Source organism: Pipra filicauda, unplaced genomic scaffold (genome assembly GCF_003945595.2).
Source record: "Pipra filicauda isolate LSUMZ 115617 unplaced genomic scaffold, ASM394559v2 scaffold191_size1418713_pilon, whole genome shotgun sequence".
In the NCBI taxonomy this organism is placed as follows: domain Eukaryota; kingdom Metazoa; phylum Chordata; class Aves; order Passeriformes; family Pipridae; genus Pipra; species Pipra filicauda.
Window position 1 is genome coordinate 1045732 of NW_024104300.1, and position 17920 is coordinate 1063651.

A 17920-nucleotide genomic window follows, 5' to 3' on the forward strand; every position below is an offset into this window, starting at 1 on the left:
TTATATAAAGTTTTCAAGTTACTGGTGTAATATTTAGATGTGGGAGACCTTTTATTTCGAGATGCAACCCCCTGCTTTTTTTTTTTACAATTGTTTTTTATATAAAATGATTTTTTTAATGATTACTTAAGATTGAAACAAAAAGATCATGTAAATGTGGGATCTGTTGTTTGGTTTTTTCATATTTTGAGTGCTTCCCAGTATGCCCAGCTCTTCAATTAGCTCATTGCTAATTTCAGCTTGGTGCTAGATATATTTTACAATAATACAATGTGTGTCTCAAAGGCAATTCCATTGACGATAACAAAAGTTTGGGGCCTTGGTATGAAAAAGTTGTTTGCCTTGTGAACTAGATCCTTCAGAAGTCATCCAAACTTTCTGCTTTGTAACAGGATCTCTAGAATTCTTAGGAAGCTAGCTTTTCTGTGGACTTTGTGACCTTGACAGCAAAAGTCACACTTTCCTGACTATAGGAAACTACTCTCTGAACTTTTGGTTCATTGCTAGCTCAATACCTAGCTCAACTCACCTTCCACTCTTCAGGATAAGCTCTGGAGAAGCACAATATCCAGATCATTTGTCTTCAGCTAAAATATTTTAGAACTGGAGTTCCTAATCCTTCTGTATAAGGGAACTGGGTTAAATCTAAATTGTCCTAGACTTCATAAATTTTAATGAAGTCACTCTTTAGGTATTGGCAGCATGATCTCTGAGCAACAGCTAATTGCTGTGCCTGCTGTATGAGCTGTCTGTGAGACCCCTGCAAGGGGCCCAAGCTGAAGGCAATGAATAGGTGTGGGCCTTGGGGAAGGAGGTTAGTGTGCTATGCAGGGCACCCCTGTGGTGACAGTGAGTTGGGTTTCTTGCCTACCTATGCTGCAACTCAAGGTCTGACCCAAGGCAAGCATTGTTTACAGCCGCAGCAATTGTATTTATAGATTAATCTTTGAGTATTTGAGGAAAAAAACCCAAAACCAAACCAAAACCAAACCACATGTCTACATATTTGATTAAATTATAAACATTAATTGAAAGAGCTAAAGTTGGTGTGATTGTCAGTTTTTGAAGGGAAAATCCTTGACTATTATATTCTGTAATTTAGGTCCATAAAGAATCATCCCGAAATCAAAGTACTACTCAAGCTCACGAGTGTTCCCTGTTGTCTGTAAACATAGTTTTGTATCTGTCAGCAATTCAAAGGTAAATAGAAAGTATAAGCTACTGTCCCTTGGGCCATCCACATGAACTCATCTCAAAGCAAATTCAGTGACCAATTAGACAAACAAAGAATGGGAATGTGGCTATTGCATTGAGCAGTGACAGTTCTGACAGAGAAATATGTTATTTTTCTCACAGAGTTCTCAGGCACTTCAAGTCAACATGGTTATGGGGTGTTAAAGAAGCAAATAAAGTGGCAAAAAGACATGAGTGGCCTGTCTTTAAAACAGGCAAATGAAGTTTTGCTGAGCTCTGTGTTCCTGCAGCTGTGCTGCTGTCAGTACACACTAGTTCACACTTGCTGTGCAACAGTTTGAAGATGCAGGTTTCATATTATAGTCATCACTGTTGATGTAACTCTGAGAACTCCTGGGAAACTCATCCCTCTCCATGTGGTCCTGACAGTAAAGTAAAAACAAAAAAACCAACCCTCAGACAGTAGTAAACTTTCACCTGCTCCCTAAATCTTCATCAATGGTTTAGGTCCCTCTTATAGTTCCCCTTTTGGATGGAGAAAGGTGTGCTACAGAGACTGAAGGGAAAGCTAAAATATCTGGGTTAGAAAGAAAATATTCCTTCTGTACCAGAAGAAGGAAAATATGTGTCACCTGAGAGTTAATCCGCGTGTGGGCTGAAATCTTGCTACTGAGTTCCCATGTTGTACGACTGTAAGACAAAAAGTGTTATTTTATTATTAATGAGTGGGTGTCCACAACTAACTGGTGTCTCAACTGATAAGGACCTTCTTCCATACCTTGTGGGGTGACTGCAGCTGTTGAGGTGAATAATCTCTTTTAAATACTCACTGGTGTCCTTCAGTATTCACTATGCAATTGGAAGCATTTATAATTTCTGAGAAGCATATGCGTATAGTTTTCTTTTATGTTTCACATTAAAGGGCTTTGCATATTTATTAGCTGATGGTAATATGAGCTTTATATACTTCTCATTTGTTTGTGGTTGTCTGTATTTCCTGCTGCTAGCAGTCCAGCAGAAAACTAAAGAAAGAGTTTACAGGGGTAGCAGCACTTTGGCTTTTACATGGGATTTTCCAAAGAACAATACATTCACACAGAAATATTTTCAAAATATGAACATTTACAAGTAATCGCAGACAACTAAGCAAAATAACTGAAATACGCCTTCTGTGTGGCTGTCAGTGCATCTTTTCTCTTTGTAAATTTCCAGTCACATCCCATTTTGTACTGGCTGTTTTTCATTTCACACTGCAAAGGGAAGTGCTCCTTTTTTAACACAATGCTGATCCATGTTTCAAGGCTGGTTAACGTTGGTGCTTGCTTCCTGCAAGGTTTTGCACTAATGGATATAGCCTTTTGTGATGGAGGACATAATAATGAAGATACTGAATGCTGTATTTTCTTTCCCCCTTAGACAATAAATGGGGTGAGACCGCTGTTCCCTAATGGGTCATTTTTTCCCCTGAGGAAACAAGTTTCTAAGGCTTGTACTCTTACATTAAGTTGCATTATGTTTTCTTCTTTATCATTAGTGTACACTTATCTTTGGTGAGGTTTTTTTATATAACTGTGTATATATGTATTTGGGTTGTCCTTCTGCCTCGGGCTATGTTGAGATAGCCCGGGGACTCACTTTCCTGGCGGGCAGGCAGCGTGGGGACTCCACTCTCCACCAGCAGCCTGGGGGATGTCCCACCTTTGCAGGGCACCGGGCATTCCCAGGGGAGCACCAGTCGTTCAGGTGCACTTCAAACCAGGAGCAGCACGCCCGTATCGGGGAAAGCAAACAATCGCGCTGCCTGTGTCCCTTCCGGCTGTGCCAGCCCCGCGGAACTGAGCCCGGCAGAGCTCCCAGCCGGGGCTGGTGGGGCGGAGAAGCGGAAGGAGCAGGTGAGGGCGGAGAGGTGTCCCCGCGGGCCATGCCATGCTGTGCCATGCCATGCCGGAGGCGGGCGCAGGAGGAGGCTGAGGCCGGCCAGCCGAGCGCATCCTGACGCAGCGGCGGCCGAGCCGCGGCGGGCGGGCGGATGGCGGGCGGCGGCAGGGAGCCGCGGGGCTGAGGGGCGGCGCTGCCGCCGCTCCGTGCCGTGCCGTGCTGTGCCGCTCCGTGCCGTGTCGCACCGAGCCGTGCCGTGGTCGGCCGGGTGCCGCTGCAGGCTGGCCCCCTGCGGCTGCCTGCGGGGCGGTGGCAGGCGGGCTGCCGGGATGATCCGGTTTCGAAGCTCAAGCATCAGGTCGCTGAGCGCGGAGATGAAATGCACCGTGCGGCTGCTGGACGACTCCGAGATCTCCTGCCACATCCAGGTGCCAGCGCGGAAAGGGGCGGCGGCGGCGGGGCGGCTCGGCGGGCGGTGGCTCCCCGGTCGCAGGGCCCGGGCGGCGCTCGGCTCGGCTCGGCTCGGCTCTGCTTGGCGCGGCCGGGGTGGGAGCTCCGCTCCCTGCACTCTCCGTTGTCGGCGCGGAGCTCCGCGCACCTGCGGCGCGGGCAGACACGGCTGTTGTGCCGCCTCCCGGCGCTACGCCACAGCTTGCACTGCACGGCGGGGAGCCCACCCGGCCGCGGCTGGTGCCGCGGGATCCACCGGGCTCGGGCAGCCCCGGCACGGCGTCCCCGCGGGCGGGAGGAGCCCTGTGGGTTTCTTGGTCCGGGCGAAGAGGGAGATGCCGGCGCTGCCTTGCCTGTCCCGCGGGACGGTAGCGGAGCGCCCCGGTGGGCACTGCTTGCTGCGGAGACGGTGTGAGGGAGGACCCGCTTTCCTATGACAGGAAAGCCCTGGCTTGGGAACAAGGCCCGCGACGGGCGGTGTCAGGAATCGCAGTTACCGAGATAGCGGGCAGAGTTCAAAATGAAGCGCTGTCCTCTCTTCCTCCTCATTTAAGGGAAAAGATAACTTACGGAAGGATTTTCAGTGATAGTAGTTGTGCAGCTGGAAAAAAAGCAACTTCGCTGTAGTCCCTCTTTCTAATTACTTAGCCCCTTTTTTATTCCTTCAAGTAATAAGGATAAGGGTGTGAGAAGTCTTTGAATTTCTGGTGGAGCGGCAATGTTTGTAGTGTGTGAAAGCAGGGATATTTCAGGTGTCCCCACAAGAACCATAACTCTGGCACATTATGGAAGATTTAAAGATTCTTAAATTGCAAGTGTTAAAATTAAGTTACCCTCTAAAGTTTCCATGGCATTCAAGAATCACAGAGATTAATTTAGTATCCAAATCGGTTAGTGAGTAGCCTTTTAGGAAGTAGTTTATCGTTCACAGTTGGTCTTTCTGTCTCTTTGGTAGTATGAAATAGGCACAAATTCAAATTAAGTTAATGATCTTGTGTGAAGACCATTATGGCTTAAAAAAAATCAAATGCCATGACATGCAAGCTACATTTTCACTTGGACCAAATTATGGGTTTTGTTAGTTTCAATGGAGCTATTTAATACTAGAATAGAGGAGAGTTCCAGTTAAAAGAGACCTACAACAATCACCTTAGTCCAACTGCCTGAGTGCTCCAGGGCTGACCAAAAGTTAAAGCCTGTTACTAAGGGCATTGTTCAAATGTCCTGGCAGGCATTTGTGCCAAAAGACACTGGCAGGTTTGGGGCATTGACTCCATGAAGCCTGGTCCAGTGTTTGACCACTCTCTTGGTAAAGTAACGTTCCCTAATGTCCAGTCTGAACCTCCCTGACGCAGTTTTGAACCATTTTCACATCTCCAGTCACTGTATCCCAGAAGAGATCAGAGAAGAGATCAGCACATACCTCTCCACATCTCTCCTCAGGAAGCTGTACAGAGCAATGAGGTCACCCCTCAGCCCCTTCTCTCCAAACTACACAACCCCAGGGTCCTCAGCTGCTCCTCACAGGACATGCCTTCCAGGCCTTCCACCAGTGTTGTTGCCCTCCTGTGGACCATTCAAGGACCTTCACGTCCTTCTCAAACTGAGAAGGGGCCCAGCGCTGCACACAGGACTCAGGGTGAGGCCACACCACGGCTGAGTACAGCGGGATGATCCGCTTTTGGCAGCTGCTGATGCTGTGTCTGATGCACCCCAGGATGGGGTTTGCCCTCCTGGCTGCCCGGGCACACTGCTGACTCACACTGAGCTGCTGCCCACCAGCACCCCCAGATCCCTCTGTAGGGCTGCCCTCCAACCAATCCTCTCTCAGACTGTAGTTGTGTACCAGTTACTCTCAAGCAGCATGTAGCCTGGATGTAACAGGAAATTACTGTAAACGTCTTGTACCTGTATCTTTCTAGTGCTCTTCTAAATGAATAGCATGGTTATGAGATTATAGCTTTAATGGGTAGGAAGCAGCATGGCCTTCCTTTTCTTGGAGCTTAATGCAAGCTTTCCATAACTTATTTAGCATCTTTAAAAATAAGTCTCTTTAAACAAGGACGAATTTAAAGTCGGAATCTGAGATGGTGTCTTTACAACTCTTTAGGTTTGTAGCATTTGGCAGATTTACACGTGCTAGGAGTATGCCCTTCAGTGCCCACAGGGTAGAAAAAAAGAGTTATTACTTCAGGTGTTACGTTGTGCAAGGTGAGGTAATGAGCCCAGAACCAGTTGTATCATATTGCATTGTTGTGCCTCATTCTGCATGTAATGCAAGCAGGGGAAAGTCACAGTTGAACATGTTTTAACTATTACAGTTCTAAGGGTAGTTCTGAAGACTGAATTCTGTTACAATCTCGTTTAGAACTTGTTTTTCTAAGTTTGCCCACTGACAAAAATATTTAAAAGGTGGGAATGGCTCTGCTTGTTTTTTCCTCCTGCATTCCTGTAGGATTTTAGGTACTGAAATTCTAAATACGTAAATGCAGAACCTAGTATGAAGAACTACTTTGCTCTTGGTCACTTTATCAGAAAGGTGCAATTAATGATATTTCATAATTCCGATTTACCTGTCACTCTTTCCTGTGCCACACAGTTCAAACTGCTTAATCCTGTTTGTAAGGTATCTACCCCTTACCTATCACTGTATAGACAGAGGAGATATAATCTAGCTGTATAATTTATTTATCCTCCTGTATGTGCATAGCTTTTAAGACATTAGACTAACAAATCCCAAACCACTCAACTTTTTGTCTTTAGCCTCTCTATTGGAACTGTATTTGAACTTCATAATGTGGACAAAACTTACTAAGAGGTTTAGCAAATTTTTTTTTTTTTAATGAAAAAAAACCCAACCCAGTTGCAAGTTACTTCTATATATGCATATCGATGTGTATTCAGTTGGACAAAATAGCCCAGATGATGTGCTGCTGGGCTAACAGCAGAGATGCCAGGGTTGTGCCAGCTGGAACATGTTGGACAGCTGTGTTTTGGTCATTAAAAGGATAAGAAAGCTTAATTCTACAACACTGCGAAATGCCAGCAGAATCTCTTAGGGACACAGGATGCAGTAAGGGACTGTAATGACTGAAATTATAGCTGTGCGTTTTCAGGGGTAAGGGAGGGGAGATATGTGGCTGGTCTGGATGGTGAGGTGTGTGGCTGATGATCTGCTGCAGTTTAGCACACTAAGTTTTACAAAAGTATCCTACTTTTTCAAGTTTATCTTTTCAACAGCTGACTTGCACATGTGGACTAGCATCAGAGGACCCTGGTATCACTTCAGTGCAGAGATGTATGCTAATTTTTAGATGCACTGTAGATCTTTGGCCCTACAAAATATGCAACCAGCATGGTGTGTTATTCAAAACATTTAGGAAAAATAAGCAAGAGCAGATATATTTAGATGCTGAATATATATATATATGTGTATTTTTTCCTTCTTGTGTAGATTTCACAGTGTTTAGGTAGGAGAAGAAAATACACTTTTCCTTTTACTATTAAAGTTCTTTCAAAGCAATGTTTCATCATAATGAAGCCTGCTTTCAGAAATTATGTTTTTTAGCAAAGTGTAGTGACAGCATACAGGATGATGCGGGGAGAATCAGAAATGAATCATGCATTTGCAGATTCCAGCCAACTAGTTATCGAGTCGTGCAGCTGCCATGTAGGTCATCAAGTTGCTCAAGGCTAGGTTTGCAACTCAAAGGTCAAGATTCAGTGTGTTGTCCTTCCCATGTGAGAGACTTTGTGACTGCAAATTAGCTAAAGTGGTGACAGACACAAGAAAGGGCTGGGGGCCAAGGAACATTTAACTAATTCTTGTGATGATGTTTATTTTCCCATATTTTTTCTTTGTGAAGTCTCTCTGGGACTTGATGTCAGGCAGTCTTAAAGCAGAAGTAGGGTGAAGCTGCAGTGAAACAGCTAAAATTGAGAGGTTATGAAAAACAGCCTGAAGGGCAGTGGCCACTGCCTGTTTCCATTGGCAAGAGGAAGAGGTGACCTGCTTGTGCAGCCTGCCTGATAGAGCACAGAACTAAGGTTTGAAAGAGGGTAGTGGGGGAAATACATCTTCAAAACTACTGGAAATGTATCTGGAGTAGCAAAAAGACCTCCTTTCTCGAGGTATTAATGTGGTGCTTCTGAGTAATTGACATAATGGGCACCTTCTGTTTTTGAAGGCCTCAAGCAATAACCTAATGCACCCATTTAACATTTTGGTAACAACAGACTGGGTTTACCCAGTCTTGATTTAAACCTGGCCAGTTGCTCACTGCTTGGTAAAAGGTTTACTTTACTCCTCGAACTGTTCAGGTCCAGTTGTGAAAAACTGGAGAAAAGGTTGGCATGAATGTGGCTTTTCTCTCAGTTGGAGCTTGTTATTGATGTTGGTAGTGAACTTTCCTGTCTGTGTGTTTACTTGTAGAAATACTGCATGAGTGGATCTTCTTGTGGCTGAGTCCATATCTAAAATTGTGTAGTAGTGGGGGCTTTTTAACAACACAGGTTTTGCTTTGTATGAGCTTTCCCAAGCAAAGTTCTGTATTGATATTCCCAAAAATATCAATTTGCTACATGTGGTGGTTTGAGAGCCCCAAAATCCAATTCCTGAGTCCAAGCCCCCCTCCCACATCTCAGCCCAGTGTGAGATGGGTTTTCCAGACACCACACAAGACTCAAAATGGGGGGAAGGGTATATATATTACAATGACTGTAATATAAATATTATAATATATTTATATTATATAATATATAATATAAATATATATAATTATATAATTATAATATATAATATATAAATATTATAATATATTACACACACAATCTCAACTATCTCTACCATGATAAATCAGTATTTACAGTGGATCAAATCTCTTCTCTCTCCAAATAAAAGTCCAGGAGGGAAGAAGGAAGAGATCCTTTCCACTCTCAGAGCAGCAGTGTCTCTGGGGCATCAGTCTCTTTCTCTCCCTCTCTCTCTCTCTCTCTTCCATGCAGCAGCTGTAGCTGGATCACCTTTTGCAAATACACACGAGGGGGATCTCTAAGCCCCTCTTGGCCCTTTGACTCCAAGTGAGGGTCTTTTTCTTCCATGGGCTGCGTTTACCAGGAAAAAGGTCGCTTCACCACGTCATATCAATGAAGTGCAGAAGCCTTCATGATGGTCCCTGTCTACAGGGGATTCAAATTCCCTTACAGAGCTCCTAGGCTCTGATCTCAGGCTGCTAGCTTAGCTTAGCAGCAGTGGGGGGGGAAGCCCTCCTCCGCATTCTTTGGCCATCCCAGTCCAGCTCTGGGAAGCCCCGAGCTTCTCAACTCCTCTCTTTTCGGTGCTGTAGCACTCTAAGACTCTTCTCAAGTAAGAGTCCATCATCCTCCTCCTCATCTGGAGGTCTCAGAGGGGTTTGGGGAGTTTGTTTCAGTTCTTACCCAAACTCTCTCTCTCTTCAGACAACTCTGTGTGTCTCTGATTAGCTGTGTGCTTGGTTTGCTGCCTCTTCAGTTCTTATCTCCTTCTGGCTCTCTGCCACCGTTTCTCCGTATGCTGCTCTTGCTGCTGCTCACGGTGGAGGAGAAAAACTCCCAGCTTCTCAGCCACAGATACTTAGTCCAGTCTAACACTGTTCCAAGTCCCTGTAGCCCCCCAGACGGGGGCTGGGGAGGCCATAGCCCCCAGTGGGGCTTCAGGCCCCTCAGCTCGTGGCTTCAGAACATGGCCACCTCTCCAACAAGAACTACTACTACTACTCTTCTCTTCTGGTCTGGGTGATATGTTTATATTTTGCAGAAGCGCTCATTGGCTCAACCCCAAGGGTAACCACCCCCTGGGGGTTTACCATTTTATAACTTTAGGGGGAAAACTGATTTTCCCCCCACAACACTACACTACAGCTCTTTAAAACAAATGTATCTAAATAGTTATTTGATTGTTGTTTAAAAGAAGAAACTTGAATTTCTTGAGCAAGGAAAAGACATAATTTTTAAAAACTGGTTTAGAAATCAAGAAGAAAATAAGCAGAGCAAAACTTTGATTTACTCACGGTCAGTTCTTAGACCTTTTACCTCTTTTTGCATAAGTTAAAATGAAGGTGACAAAATCTGAGAAAGCTCATTTCTTTCTGCCACTGATGACTCAGTAGTGTAAAATGGCTTTGTGTTTTTCAGACCTTAATTTGAAGCAATCAGCTTCTGTGCAGTTTGAATTCTGTTGCCTGTAGTTCCAATAACAATTTGCATGCTTGACTTTTTTTTTTTCTAATTTTCTGTTAAATGTGATGTACACTGTTCTGTCTTATTCTTTTTGTAGCACATTGATGACTGGAAAGTTACCTTCTTACTTAATATTTTCTACTTGATCTGTGTCTTGCAGGCAGATGCTAAATTTAATAGAAATCTGCTTACCAGAGAACTCTTTAAAATTCTCATCACTCAATAAAATGTAAAAAACAAAATAGCATGCTGAAGCAGGCTGTGAAGTAAAAGAGTAGTGACCATGAATCTCACTGTGAGAATATTCCGAATGTTGATGATTTGAAAAGAATAAATGGGAAAGGGAAGGCAGCATGAGAATGAAAGAGCAGAGAGGCCAGAGATGAGAAAAAGGTGGGGGACGATAGCTGCAAAAAAAGGAGAGGTTAAAGGATTATGTAGACAGCAGGCAGGAGATTTAGTGAATTTATATTTATCCTGTAAGCAATGTCAGAACCGTAACCAGCAAGTGCCTTGAGCTGCTGGATTGATACTATAACAGTTAAAAATAGTAAGGTGAGGTAAGAAAGGGGATGCAAGTTAGGACCAATTCCTTTCCATGTTCTGTTGGCATGTTTTAGAAACTGCACACTAGTGCTTGTATTCCTGACTTTATGGTTGAGCCTCTAATTGTACAGTTACAATAGGTACTCTTGGCAAGAGTTTCGGATGAGAAGACTCTCTAATTAAGCTAAGCCCACGGGTTAATGCTACCTCTGTTGTAATTGGAGGTGTTTGATTGAAGTTGCTGTAATGTGTGTTTTCATGTTTGTTTGGGTTTTTTTGTTTGGTTGTTTTTTTAAAAAGTAATAACTTACGGATGTGCTCTTAGCTCCTTCCAGGGCTGAAAAGAAAACAAGGAATAGACAGTGCTGCTTGAAAGTTACTAGGGTGTTGGGACTTCTCATTACAAATTAAGAAATTAATTGCCTTGATAGCCTTTGATAAGTGTTTCTGAAACTTGATATTTACTTAACATCGATTTCTCTATCTCTTGTAAAGGAAAGGAACATTACCTATATGTAATACTGCCATATTGCTACCAAATCATGAACTCTGTTGTTGTATTGTGCTATTTTTAAATGAAAACACAAAGTTGTTTATGCAGGATTTTATCCAATATATACTAAACCGCAGCAGAACTGCTTTAGTGTTTGGCTAAAACTTATTATTATGTTGAATTCTATCTATCTTAAAGACTGTGATCTTGTCTTTCATTTTAACTGTCTATTTACTGTATATTGTGATTGTAAGTTATGTTTTGATTGCTAGTAAATGAAGGTGGGGGAACTGAGATGTGTGCTTAGTGACTTGCCCAAGCCATAGTTGAAGATGAACATGTATTTCAGTAAATAGAAACAATGGAGGTGATAATTTAATATATTGGTGAGGCCTGGTGCTGAAGTGTAGAGGAAAAAAAGTTACGAAAAATGCAGGTATCCTTAGACAAAATCATGTAGTTAAAAGGACAGTTACTAGTTTAAAATGTAAGTATATTGTTTTCATTTTTACCCTCCTTTCATTTTTTTTCCGCTTTGCGTAAAATTTTTTACATTCTTTGTTGTCATGCGTGTTTGGACACTAGCTGAACGGTAGGGGTGGAGCTGTAGTAATAATAGAAGGCAACTGGAAAATCAATAGCACAATGCACCACAGCTTATATTTCCGAACTGCAAATCATCATTTTGATCCTGTGAGGTGGAAAAGTGGCTCCCATGAGATAGAGTGCTTTGTGGGAACTTCATGCGTTCTTTCATCTTGAAAGGGCTTTTGGCACCTCATAAGGCTTAGTCTTCTTAGACCTTGAGATGCCCTCATCTGCCTAAGAATCTTCAGTGCAAAGATACTAGTACAGGAGGCAGCCAAGAAGCGATCATTTGGTGAAATTAACTGGCCAAAATGAATCATTGGTGAGGAAGTACTGTATTTTCACTTTTTGGTTGTGTTTGCCTAGATTGAATTTTCTGTAGAGGTCAGGAATTATTTAATAGCGTATATCAGTGGTCCTGAAGTTATCTTTAACAAAAGGAGAGATTAGTGCCTTTTCTATAGGAAGGTGAAATAAGGAGTCTGTATGATTGTTGCTGGTCCCTTGGAACAGACATTTTATTAAACATTAAAGGTTTAAACACTTGGGTTAAAGAATGGAAGAAATGGCAGCTGATTTTTCTCTTTCTTCTCAAAAAAAGCATGTGGACTGTGAGGACTGGAGAGTAATTCTCTCTGTGATAAAATGCTTGTTTTCTGTAGCACAGGTCTCTGTTCTTCTGGATATTTTACCTTATTAAATCAAACATACTGAAATGGCTCTCTTCATCTTGTTGTTCTCTCTCACTTTTTGAACTCTCCCTCCATTCCCCAGTGTGGATAATATCAACCTGTTGGTAAAGATTGTAATGTCCAGATAATCCTTCTCTCCCTTTCCTGTTAAAATTAAGCTGTCAGCAGATAACTTTGATTGAGTCTTTCCCTGCTGCATATTGAATATCTCTCCTCACAGTTCTTCCTTCAGCTGGGGCTTCTTCTCTGTTCCTTCATTTTTAATTGCTTAAATACAGCCTCATTTTTCTCCCTAGCCTTGTTTTCTCAGAGACCCATTCTAGACCTTACAAATCACATTTTTGTTCCTGTTGGATTTCCTTCTTCTCACTCTGTTTTAATTCCTTTTCTGATAGTGAAAACACAATTGTAATAATTCAACAGTAAATGAATTAATGCTATCTCTTTTTATCTCTGGCATGAAATAGTAATGATAATGATAACAACAACAATAATAATAACAGCAACAACATACTTTTGGTGGAGGTGTATTGATAATCAGCTCTTGCCATTTCAGTGTGCTGTCAAGATAGATGCTGTTCTATGGCAGTAGTAGGCCAAGTGTCAACAGTCATCATAATATTCCTGTTCATCAGAGTTACTGAAGAATGAGCATTGATAATCTAGTACTGTTAGATTTAGAGAAAAAATTTGCCCTGACTGAAAGTTTCTGCTGGCTGGAAACTTGAGAAAAATGTATCATACCAATCTGTATAAGGTTAAGTAAATATATAAAATTTGTCAATGTTGCTCACAACCAGAAAAGAGAAAGTATGGACAATACACCTGTAGTGGGTTGATGCTGGCTGGATGCCAGGTACCCAGTAAAGCCTCTTTCTCCCTCCCCTCTTCAACTGAACAGAGGAGAGAAAATATAGTGAAGGGTTCATGAGTTGAGATAAGAACCGGGAGAGATCACTCACCGACCACTGTCACAGGCAAAACAGACTCAGAATGGGCATGTTAATTAAATTTATTACTAATAGAATCAGAGCAGGAGAATGAGAAGTAAAATAAATCTTAAAAATGCCTTCCCCCCACCCCTCCTTCCTTCCAAGTTCTACCTCCTTCCCTCCAGTGGCGCAGGGAGACGTAATCACATGGTGCAGTTGTTGTTTTTGCCATTGCTCAAAGAGAGGAGTCCTTCACCTGCTCCTGTGGGGTCCTGCCCATGGGAGACAGTCCTTCATGAACTTCTCCAGCCTGAGTCCATCCCACAGGCAAGAGTTCTTCACAATCTGCTGCAATGTGGGTCACATTTCCACGGGTGCAGTCCTCCATGAACAGGCTGCTCCAGTGTGGGTCCCCCACAGAGTCATAAGTCCTGCCAGGAAAACCTGCTCCAATGTGGGCTGCTCTCTCCATGGGTCAGCAGGCCCCTGCCACGACCTTGCTCCAGCATGGACCTCTGACGGGCTCACAGCCTCCTTTGGTCATCCACCCAGTCTAGTGTGGGTTTCCTCCATGGGCTGCAGGTGGGTCTCTGCACCCCCATTGACCTCCATGGGCTGCAGGGGCACAGCTGCCTCACCATGGTCTGCACCATAGGCTGCAAGGGAACCTCAGATCCGGTGCCTGGAGCACTTCCTTCCCCTTTTTCTCCACTGACCTTGGTGTCTACATTGTTGTTCATGTGTTCTCACTCTTTTTTTGCTGCAATTTTCTTCTGCCCAATAACTTTTTTTTCCCCCTTCTTAAATACGTTATCACAGAGGTGTTACTGTCATCCCTGGTTGGCTCAGCCTTGGCCAGTGGTACGTCTGTCCCGAAGTCATCTGGTGTTGACTCTGCTGGACATGGGGGAAGCTTCTGGCAGGTTCTCACAGAAGCCACCCTGGTAGCCTCCCCCACTACCCAGACCTGGCTACAGAAACCAAATACTTACCTTCAGTTCTTTTTCAGCAGAAGTGTTCACAAATGGAAATAACTGCTGCAATAGCTGGAAATCTGGCCATTCAAAATAATTGCAGTGAGAAACATAAGTATTAAGTGGCTGCAAAATGATTGCTCTTTAAATGTTCCCTTTGAAAAATATGTCAAATGAGTCAACATCTTCATTAAAAGTACTTGGTATTTTTCCCTTGTTTACTTAAGCCCCAGAAAAAAGTAAACAATCTGAATGGAGGGCGTGTTTTGCTCCTTGCAAATGTATTATCTCACAATGATATTTTTCCCCATAACAACTCTAATTGGAATAGAATTGTACTTAAAAAAAAACGCAAACCAAAATGATTTGCATCTGCCCATTTTTTGTCCTGGTGTGGTAATATGTAAGCTTACTGTAAAAGGGCACATATTACAAAGATGACTGTGTATTTCTGACAACACTGTGTAAAACCTTTTTCATGCTCTCCGTATATATATGCCCACTGTATATACTGTAACAGAAGTAGAAAAGAAATGCGATTACAAAATGAAAACAAAACCACAATCCTCTCAGCCTCCAAATTCAAACAGTATCAGGAGAATTTAGAACAGGAATTAATAATTTATTAAATATAAATGAGGTCAAATCATGTGGAAATTAATGCGTGAAGGTCAGACTGTGTTGTTACCAGGCACAGAAGCTAGTCAAACATTTTTGTCTCCAAAACAGTGTCTACATGTGAACTACCTTTTGGGAATTTTTCCTGGACTCTCCTATCTGCCAGATGATGCCTCAGAACTAGTCAGAAAGAATGTTAATTGCAAAGACAGTACTTTTGTCAGGGAGCGCTCTAGCAGTTTGCTAGTATGGGTGGTAGATTTCAACACCCCAGAATGCTTGAAGTTTTAGTAGTTTTAGTATAAATGCAACCTCTGTCTTCAAAAAGAAAAAGAAGAAAGAAAAAAAAGATTTTGTAGATGACTAAAGATGTATTTTATAGTTTGGTACTAAAACATGTGAAATGGTAGCTGTGTTCATGACACTGTCCTTTTAAGTGGAAAATCTGAAGTATTGTGATCTTAAACAGGAGTGGATCTTAAACAGTCAGTGATAGTTTAATCAGGAGTAACACTGTTTTTAGTAGGTGCTTACTAAACAGCTGTGGTTTGAATCTGTGGCTGTAATTCTTGGATTTGTACCTGTAATCTGTTCTGGGATAACAGATTCTTGATTTTTCTTCCTTCCTTTCTTTGTTTGAATGCTCTTAGCAACAGAGTCTAATACAAAAGTACTCTGCAAAACTTCAGGTAGTGGTGTTCTTTTTGGTTTTATTTTTACGGACACAAACTTCAAGCCCTATAGTAGAGTGAGAAATTAGTCATGGTTATTTCTTTATTTCTTTGAACAGTAATTGCAAAAATGCAGATGAGATTCTCTATGGAGTGCTATGCATGTCACAGAGATGCTACAGAACATACTTCTAATCCTGTTTCTTTAGGCTTTTCAGAATAAAGGACAGCTGATTCTTCCCATTCACTCTATTAATTTAAAATTGAGTAACAAAGATAAATGCTGCACAATCAGAGAGTAATGGTTGCTCTTGTGTTAGGTGGGACAGTTAGCTGGGGTGCATGTTAAACTCTGAAGCTGTACTGGGCCAGCCTGAACTTAAGTGACTTCCAGGTTTCATCTTGAGACATTCAGTGTGCCAGTTGGTGGAGTGCACCACACACATTGACCCTGCTTACTCCTACTCTGTGAGTTTTCTTTAGTTCCATCCTGGTAAAGGAAAGGAAATGGCAGAGGCTTTTACAGATGATGCCATGAGTGATTCAATCTGCAGATTCAGCCATTCACATAAAATCTCTCCAGCAGCTTGCTGTGACCCTGCCAGTTGCTAGGTGCAGATCCAGGGAGGCTTACTGTTTTGACTGGAGAATCCACTCACATTGCCAGGATTTCCTGATTAGTTTTCTCATATGATCTGGCAGTTGGTACATAACGGCCACCAGAACAGAGAAGACTTGAGCAGGAGTTGTCACGCCCCAAACCAAACCATGCTCTTGACTTGTGGACATTAAAGCAAGAGGAGTGGCATATCTAAGTGGAAAATGAATAATCTACACAGTTTCAGGACAGTGTGTTCAGAACAGTTCTGGTTATTTTTTGTGCATGGATTATATGCACCAAATAAGAAGCAATTTTCATCCTCTAGTTTCTTGAGAATCAGAGTCTGGTTTCTGTCTTGCCCAGAAGAGTTTATGGTGTAATTTCAGTGAAAACACAATCAGAGAATGCCTAATTCATATTGTGATGATGAGACCTCACAAAGTAATTCATGCAGTTGGTCTAAGTTTTAACTTGGGGGGGGGAAATGCTGCTGTAGAAAAGAAGTTCCAGGAGTGGGATGCTGATATATGTGGGGAAGAGAACAAGTCTGCGGTTGTGTAGAGAGAGTTCAGTGGTTATGTGATGCGATGCAAAGACAACAGTATTGACTTCAACTTTCCAGCATTTGCACCTGTTTTTCTGGTTTATTCTGTTATGTAGAAGCTCTTTCCTGTGAGAGAACACATGGTTCTTAAATCTACAATTACAATCACTGAGGTAATTATTACTACTCTAATATGCTCCCCTCCTTATTCCATATTTCACATTTGCTGTAAGGTATCAAGGGATGAGCTGTTTCATTTAGGTTTATGTAAATAACTTGCTGTCTCCCTGCTCTGTTAGAGGCTTGTGCAGTTTGTGAATGTAGCAAGAACTACAGGGGTTGGGTTGGATAGGGGCAGAAGGGGAAGTAGGAGCTGTAGTTCTTCTCTGCAGCCCCAGTGGTTTTGATTACTACTGCCTTTCAGCAGCTCTTAGCTTACTGCCCTCTCCATCATGGATTAAGATATCAATACTGTGCCTAAATCCAGACTCCCTTTGGAGGCCATCATCTAACTCGCCAGTTGCATCTCTTTTTCATTACCCTTTTCTTCAGTCTACCAAACAGTTTTCAGTCTTTTTACAGAGATTCTATTCAGGGCACTTCTAAGTTATGATTTTTACTTTTCCTTTGGAATGTCTTGGAAACAGAAACCTAGATTGGTTTATAAGCATAATTTCCTGGTTTGTTGGCTCCTGTGATTATTTCAGAGTCTGTTCCAGAATTGTTATAGATTCTGCAAATCATTGCTTGCTTTTGTCCATTGATGTTTTTCACCACCAAGGTAATTCTTTGATCATCATTTTGATGATAATGATCTAGAGTTAGTCTTTGGACAGTGATTACCAGAAGTTTCATGCTATATTTTGTAATGGGTTTGTTTTTCTGGGTTTTTTTGTTTGGTTGGTTTGATTTGTTTGTTTTGGTAATCTTTTGTAATTTACTGGTTCAGTGAATTATCTTGACTCGTTATATTTTGTTGCTCTTGTAACATACTCCCTGCATAGGGTACTGCATATATATGTGTGTTTGTATACATCCTGTAACTTACCTGTAACAATCTGTATAGTTGTAAGGCTTTTACAATATTCTAATTGTTTGTATGTCTTTTTTTACAATTTATAAGAATCAAGTTTTGTAACAATCAGGCTGTCCTTAAAACCTTCAATTTATACACCTTCTTGGTCATTAGCTAGGTTATTCTTACCAGTTTAATTTATTTTAATTGGTTTTAAAATGAGAAAAATCGTTATTTCAAAGATTTCAATCCTAATTCAAAGTACATTTTTTCCTGTCTTTTTCAAAGCCTTAATGATATTTACCTGTTTTTAAATTGAGATTGAGCACTTTCAGTTTCTATAGTACAGATTTTTGACATGAAAAAGTGCTGAATGATACTGGGGTGATTCAGGTATAGTGGAAATGTTTCTGTGTCCTGCAGGTGCTTTTATATAGCATGAGGAAATGAATAATTTTTGAAAACTAACCCCCCCTTTCTCCCTAGATGAATTTTCTGTTAAAACTGA

The 17920-nt window shown here is 42.0% G+C and overlaps 1 protein-coding gene across 3 annotated transcripts in view; it reads left to right on the forward strand.

Annotated features, from left to right (window-relative positions):
- Nucleotides 1-3065: 3065 nt before the first annotated feature.
- The window catches only part of FRMD3 (FERM domain containing 3), a 148915-nt gene continuing 134060 nt past the window's right edge, over nt 3066-17920 (forward strand). Inside the window, exon 1 of one of the 3 annotated variants that reach the window (XM_039380275.1) lies at nt 3066-3086. Coding sequence is in view for 2 of the 3 variants with exons in the window: in XM_027721564.2 (XP_027577365.1) it covers nt 3402-3500 (99 nt within the window). In the remaining variant the exon portion in view is untranslated. Of the gene's footprint in view, nt 3087-3249; nt 3501-17920 lie in introns of those variants that run through there. The other 2 variants (XM_027721564.2, XM_039380274.1) reach the window with 2 other exon arrangements.